General features: G+C 41.5%; 1 protein-coding gene across 1 annotated transcript in view; it reads right to left on the bottom strand.

Moving 5' to 3' along the window:
• LOC113530579 (tetratricopeptide repeat protein 39B) overlaps nucleotides 1-3,940 on the bottom strand; it is a 20,144-nt gene extending 16,204 nt beyond the window's left edge. Inside the window, exon 1 of the mRNA XM_034312203.2 lies at nucleotides 3,698-3,940. Coding sequence (XP_034168094.2) covers nucleotides 3,698-3,742 — 45 coding nt within the window. The 5' untranslated portion in view covers nucleotides 3,743-3,940. The remainder of the gene's footprint in view (nucleotides 1-3,697) is intronic.
• Between the last annotated feature and the right edge of the window lie 3,771 nt (nucleotides 3,941-7,711).

Below are 7,711 nucleotides of genomic sequence, written 5' to 3' on the forward strand. Positions count from 1 at the left end.
CGCTCTTAAAGACACTTTCCAATGGCTAAAATTGTTGTATGTTCATCTGCGGTGCATTATGGGTAATGCTCACAGTCAACCAGCCACCATATTGTATTAAAAAAATGTGTTTACGTGTCGCTTTTCTCTTTGATGAACGCTGTTAGCATTTCTTACAAGTTTCAGCCAGCAACTTGTACATGACACGTTATGTGTGCGTGTGTGTGTGCGTGTGTGTGTGTGTGGTGAAGTAAATTACCTTACTACATTATTCATCACCTTATACTGATATTTTGACAAGTAATATTGATACACACACACACACACACACGCACACTTGGTTCAACATCACACAGCGTGTTTGGAAGAAGAATACTGTTGGGGTCATACGTTTCCATACGCCTTACAGAATCTGCAAAATGTTAACAATTAAAAAAAAATAAGAGGATCATAATAATTGCATTGTGTTTTTATTTAGTTCTGCCCTGAATAAGCGATTTCACACAGCAGATGTTTCCATCTCGTCCACAAGACACAATAATAACTGAATCTACACACAGGAACCAGTTCAGAAGTTTCCATACGCTCGATTCTTAATCCTGTGTGTGTTTCCTGATGATCAGAGACTGTTTTTATGTTTTGTGAAAGTTGTTCATGAGTCTCTTGTTTGTCCTGAGCAGTTAAACTGCACACTGTTCTTCAGAAAAATCCTCCAGCTCCTGCACCTTCTCTGCTTTTCCAGCATCTTCTGCATATCTGACTCCTTTCCATCAGCAGCTACATGATGCTGAGATCCATCTTTTCACACTGAGGACAGCTGAAGGACTCAAACACGACTATTACAGAAGCTGTAAACATTCACTGATGCTCAAGAAGAGCTGGGGGGGGTGTAAACTTTTGAACAGGATGATCGGTGTACGTTGTTATTATTTTGTCTTCTGGGAACCATGTAAATATCTTATGATGCTTCTGAAGAGCAGTACTAAATGAAAAAAATTAGATCTTTAAACAACATAATAATAATTTACACCGATCATCCTGTTCAGAAGTTGCCTAGCAACAGTGTTGTCATGACTATAAGCATGAAGTGTTGTGTGTTCGCACAAATCCGTCTGATTTAATAAAATAAAAAAAATTAAAAAGCTATTTTATCACCATTAGCAAAGCAGATAGTTAGCAAAGCAGGTATTTATCACGCTAGCTTCTTAGCACACTACACATTCACAATCTCAGATAATTAGCATGCTAGCTATTTAGCCAAAGATTATGAAGGAAACCGCAAATATTCATAGAAATAATTTCAGCTGTACAGACAAATATGCACACTGTATTACACACACACACACACACAGCTATACACATTACAGGTCAGGTGTGTGTGTGTGTGTGTGTGTCTAGGGGATATTAACTTAAACTGATTACTTTCATTACAATATTACAGCTTGTTCAATCCTCTTAACACACACACACACACACACACAGAGGACTCTAAGGTCTGGACAAGGTCATTTTAAAGTCAGACATGAGAGTGAATAAGAGAGTATTTGTTACCTTTGCCCAAGCAACAGGTAACACACACACACACACACACACACACAGAGTAAAGAGCTGGAATTAGAGCTTTGGTGTGTAAGCAGATCAGTGTGTTGCGTGTGTGTGCGTGCGTGTGTGTGTGCGTGCGTGCGTGTGTGTGTGTGTGTGTGTGCGTGTACGTGACATGTACTGACAGAGACTTTCACACTTTAAGCACTACTTTGTCTGGGAAACATAATTCACACACACACACACAGTCATCCATCACTGTCAGCGGTGAGAATCTTAATTGTAATAAATATTGCTAAAGGTGACGGCTCAATCAGTCCATTCACAACACACACACATCTCACACACACACTCACACACACACTCACACACACACAAAGTAATTAAAGCTTGGTTATGTGTGTGTGAGACATGTACTGACAGATACATTCCACACTTACATTATCTCTTTATCTGGAAAACACACACACACACCGTTAAACAGTACAGTCACAGTGGAAAAGTATCATAAGGTAAATGACTGAAATAGAAAAATTAAACACATCAAGATGGAGAAAGATAATAATTATAACAGTATCATGGCACGCTAAATCCGAATCCCCACCGTCGGTAAACACACGTGTGTTAGCTTCCTGTCAGCTACACACACACTGGAGTTACAAACGTGGATAAAGTCGATAATTACCAAAATTAGTTCATTATTTCCGTCCCGTTCTGGGATCACCGGCGTGGTGTGATGAAGCGGAGATCATTTTAATTTTTAATTTATTGAACGACACATCATACTTTTTATCTGTTTATAGTTACATTTAATGTTCAGTGAAACGAGTTAGTTCCTGTTGTCGCTTACGTTATAGCAGCTATAAACACTCGTTCCCTCACAGGAGTCTCTTTATTCTCTCGCTTCAAGTTAATAAGATAAAAATAAAAATCGCAGCTTGTTCCGCATGTTACTGAGAAACCGCAAAGAAGCGTAAACTCCTCTGTCCTGAAGACGTCGGAAAACTTAAAGTTCCAGCTTTACCTCTGACTGTTACAAAGCGCTGACACTGGAGACTCCTTCCATACATGTTACACAAACACATTTCTCGTTACAGAAAACGTCACCAGAAGCGTCCGCTGTACACGTCGCTGTGAATGAACTGTTACTATGGAAACGATAACGTATCAGAACGAGCGCATTAATATAAACCTGCTCTACTGTCAGAGCTGCTGTTACGGAAAATTACTCAACATCTTCTGACCAATCAGAGTGCACTCAGCAGGAGTGTTGTATAAAGCTTATGAAACACACACACACAGATATACACACACACACACACACACACCAAATATGCACACAGTCATGTCCTAAAACATCTATAGAGCAAATTACACGAGAGAAAGATCACTCAAAAACACAGAGAGAGAGAGAGAGAGAGAGAGAGAGAGAGAGAGAGAGAGAGAGAGAGAGAGAGAGGGGAAATATGAGGGTAGTGACGTCATCGCCACGCATCGCGTCACTGCGCTTTCTGTGAAGGTCGCGAGCTACGTGGCGTCTTATTATATACAGCTCAATCCTCCACAACAACAACAACAACAACAACAACAAAAATGTCAGACGTGTGTATGTGCGCGTGCGGGGTCCGAGCTGTTTATGGTGAAGCCATGTCACTTCCGGTTTGCGACGTCAAGTTACAGATGAAGAAACAAAAAATACAGAGCTAGATGTGGGGAAAAAGCAGTGTGTGTGTGCGTGTGTATGTGTGTGTATACATGTGTGTGTGTGTGTGTGTGTGTATATATATATATGATGTGTGTATATATGGTGTGTGTGTACGATGTGTGTGTGTGTGTGTATGTATGTATTATGTGTGTATATATGGTGTGTGTGTGTTTTGTATGTATGAATGATGTGTATATATGGTGCGTGTGTGTGTGTGTGTGTGTGTGTGTTTTGTATGTATGAATGATGTGTGTATATATGGTGTGTGTGTGTGTGTGTGTGTGTGTGACATGTCTATGTAAGCTGCGTCTCAATCCGGAACACGGTGTAAATGTGGTTACTATGGTAACCGGCACTGCTGTACTATTCTGGGATGCGTTTATCGTGTTACTGCGGTGTTGCAGTATTGCGTGTGTGTGTGTGTGTGTGTGTGTGTGTGAGAGAGAGACCGGTTTCCGCGCGCGCACTCACCTCGGTGCTGTCGGTGTTTTCCGCTCCGTTACCGCGCGCCGCCATGTCGCTGTGTCCAGCGCGAGCTCACAGGGGAAGTAAACACACACCTTCCAACAGACTCAGCATTACCGCTCTCAGAGAGAGAGTGTGTGTGTGTGTGTGTGTGTGTGTGTGTGTGTGTTCGGTCCGCCCCAAAACCGCCTCGTAGCAGCTTGCACCGGGGGGACACCGGCGTGACGTCACCGACCCCGACCACGCCCACCACTGGGAGGTTTACAGATGAAAAAAATATATAAATATAAATATAAGCCAATAAACCTAATAAACACATTTACATTTTCCTAAAAGGAGATGGATATGATGGAGGAATGAAAGAAGGACGAATTTCAGAGACAAAAAAAAGGAAAGAAAGAAACTGTGAGAAATGGAGGGAACGAAAAAAAGGAGAGAAAAGGAAAAAGAAAGAAAAGAAAACTTGGGAAATGAAAAGAAAAAAAAAAACAAAAGTGAAAAAGAAAAAATAAAGAAGGATGGAGTGAAAGAGCGGCTGAGAGAAAAGGTGAAAAAAAGAATGAATGAAAAGAAAGAAGGAAGAAAATGAATGAAGAACAGAAAGAGGACAAAAAAAAGCAAGGGATTAAAATAGAGAGAATGAAAGTGAATAGAATAGAGCGTTAAAGTGAAAGTGATAGAAAAGAGAAAATGAAAAGGTGGAAAGAAGGGAAAAAAAGAGGGAAAGAAGAAGTGGACAGAGAAAGAGAGTGGGTTTGGGACATTGTGTGAACACCGAGGAAAAAAAGAAAGGAGAAAGTGAAAGAGTGAAGGAAATAAAAAAAGAAGAAAAGGAGAAAAGAGAAAAGGATGACAGGAAGACAGAGAGAATGAGAGATAGAAAGAGTGAGAAAAAAGAGTAGCATGAGGAAGAGATGGTCTGTTTATCCCACACACACACACACACACACACACACACACACACACACACACACACCTTTACTACTCACACCAAGTTCACTCCTGCAGGTCTTCTGAACAATCCCCTTCATGAAGGACCATTCTATCCTGAGGGGCGTGGTCTCTTCCAGGATGACTCCGCCCCCATCCCCAGGTTATGGTTTAATGAGGATGTAAATAAGATTCTGTGGCCTTCACACTGACCACATCTCAACACGCCCAGGCTTCAGACTGCACCTCCATCATCACACACCCACACACACTGAGGGAGGATCCTCAGGAGAACGCTTCTCCATCACTGCAGAACGCTTCCACACACACCTGACACTGCTCCACGGCTCCGCGCTAACACACCTCATGCAGGGTCCGTAATTCAACACCTGAGCAACACCTGAGCACTACCTGTAATTCAACACCTGACAAATTACCTGTAATTCAACACCTGATAAATGACCTGTAATTCAACACCTGAGCACTACCTGTAATTCAACACCTGACAAATTACCTGTAATTCAACACCTGAGCACTACCTGTAATTCAACACCTGACAAATTACCTGTAATTCAACACCTGAGCACTACCTGTAATTCAACACCTGACAAATGACCTGTAATTCAACACCTGACAAATTACCTGTAATTCAACACCTGAGCACTACCTGTAATTCAACACCTGATAAATGACCTGTAATTCAACACCTGAGCAACACCTGATAAATGACCTGTAATTCAACACCTGATAAATGACCTGTAATTCAACACCTGATAAATGACCTGCAATTCAACACCTGATAAATGACCTGTAATTCAACACCTGAGCACCTGTGATTTAACGCCTGATAAATTATCTGTAATTCAACACCTGCTTAACATCGCTTACTGTCCCAACCACTCAGCAGATGACGCCATCACCACCACCCTCCACCTGGCCCTCACCCACCTGGACAATAAAGACACATATGTTCGAATGCTGTTCATAGACTTCAGTTCAGCATTCAACACAATCATTCCTCAGCACCTGATCGGAAAGCTGAACCTGCTGGACCTGAACACCTCCCTCTGCACCTGGATCCTGGACTTCCTGACCGGGAGACCTCAGTCAGTCCGGATCGGGAACAGCGTCTCCAACACCACCACACTGAGCACTGGGGCCCCACAGGGCTGTGTGCTCAGTCCATTGCTGTTCACTCTGCTGACTCACGACTGTGTAGCAACGCACAGCTTGAATCGCATCATCAAGTTCGCCGATGACACGACCGCGGTGGGTCTCATCAGCAAGAACGACGAGTCAGCATACAGAGAGGAGGTGCAGCGGCTAACGGACTGGTGCAGAGCCAACAACCTGTCTCTGAACATGGACAAAACTAAAGAGATGGTTGAGCGACCACTCTCCACTGAACATCGACGGCTCCTCCGTGGAGATCGTCAAGAGCACCAAGTTTCTTGGTGTTCACCTGGCGGAGAACCTCACCTGGTCCCTCAACACCAGCTCCATAACAAAGAAAGCCCAGCAGCGCCTGTACTTCGCTGCTGCTGGGGCCCCATATGGACTGCCTGAAGAACTGTTTGGATTGCTGGGGATGGAGCCACCTGGGGGCTGTGGAGATGGTGCTGCTTGGGGATCATATGGGGAGCTGTACTGTACTGTACTGTACTGTAATGGCTTGGGACTGCGATTGCTGTAGTGGCTTTGGGGCTGCAGTTGCCACGAGCAGCTTCGTACTCAGGACTCCATCAGTGGACAGTGGATAGATTTTAACCAGCCGGACTTCTTGCAAAAACTGTGATGAATTTCCTGGTTGCACAATTGCACTATTTGTCCATATAGTACACAATAATAGAAGGGATTTATTTATAATCGCACTATCCGTTGCACCCAGATGAGGATGGTTCCCTTTTGAGTCTGGTTCCTCTCAAGGTTTCTTCCTCATATCATCTCGGGGAGTTTTTCCTCACCACCGTCACCTCTGGCTCACTCATTAGGGATAAATTCACATATTTACAATATATTTTGTGAATCCATTTATTTCTGTAAAGCTGCTTTGTGACAATGTCCATTGTTAAAAGCGTTACACAAATAAAATTGAATTGAATTGATACTGTACAAATCTTATACTCTCTACTAGGCTGCTACTTCTAATGTTTACACTTAAATCAGCAACTTATATTGTTCTTTTTGCACTATTCTCACTGGATTCACTTTCTAACAGAACTGCGTGCTGATCGGCGCTGCACTGGGACTCACTGCGTCCACTGTCTATCTCAGTAGTCATTGTACTTGTACTGTCTTGTACTGTCTTGTGCTGTCTGCACGTTTGCACTTGTGCACTTTATGTATAAATTTATGTAGTTCCTTGTAGTTCTGTGTTTGTCTGTGTTTGTCTTATGTAGCACCTTGATCCTGGAGGAATGTTGCTTCATTTCACTCTGAACTAACTGGCTTTATATAATTGAAATGACAAACTCCACTTGACTTGACTTGACAAATGATCTGTAATTTAACCCCTGAGCAATACCTGCGATTTAACACCTGATAAAGTATCTGTAATATAACACCTGAGCACGATCAGGAGGACGTGTACACCATGGGAGAGGAGTTGTGCAGTGACTCCGCCCTCTAGTGATGAAAAGAAAAATCTTTACAATTTAAAAACATTTAAACCACAGCTGGTTTACAGCACGAACAAAACCTCAGTCAGAAATAAAACAGTAAAATAAACAAATAATAATAATATTAAAATACAGGAATTCATAATAGCTGTCAGAACAAAAGTTTAAAATATATAATAATGTGTTTAAAACATAGTATAAAAGTTGAATAAAATTAGTAATAATTAATTAACACTAGCTTGGATTAAATGCTAACATGGGAAAAAATTTTTTAATTTTAGACAGATTAATTTTGACAGACCCTGAGAAATGTTTAGTGATGTATATAATTAAATTATTAATTATTTTAATATAATTTAGAGAAGTGCAAGATCTCACACATGCACAACTACGACTTATAAACTCCTCCTCATAAATAATAATAATAATAATAATAATAATAATAATAATAATAATGAGCTACAACAGATAG

Source organism: Pangasianodon hypophthalmus, chromosome 16 (assembly GCF_027358585.1).
Source record: "Pangasianodon hypophthalmus isolate fPanHyp1 chromosome 16, fPanHyp1.pri, whole genome shotgun sequence".
Lineage (NCBI taxonomy): Eukaryota > Metazoa > Chordata > Actinopteri > Siluriformes > Pangasiidae > Pangasianodon > Pangasianodon hypophthalmus.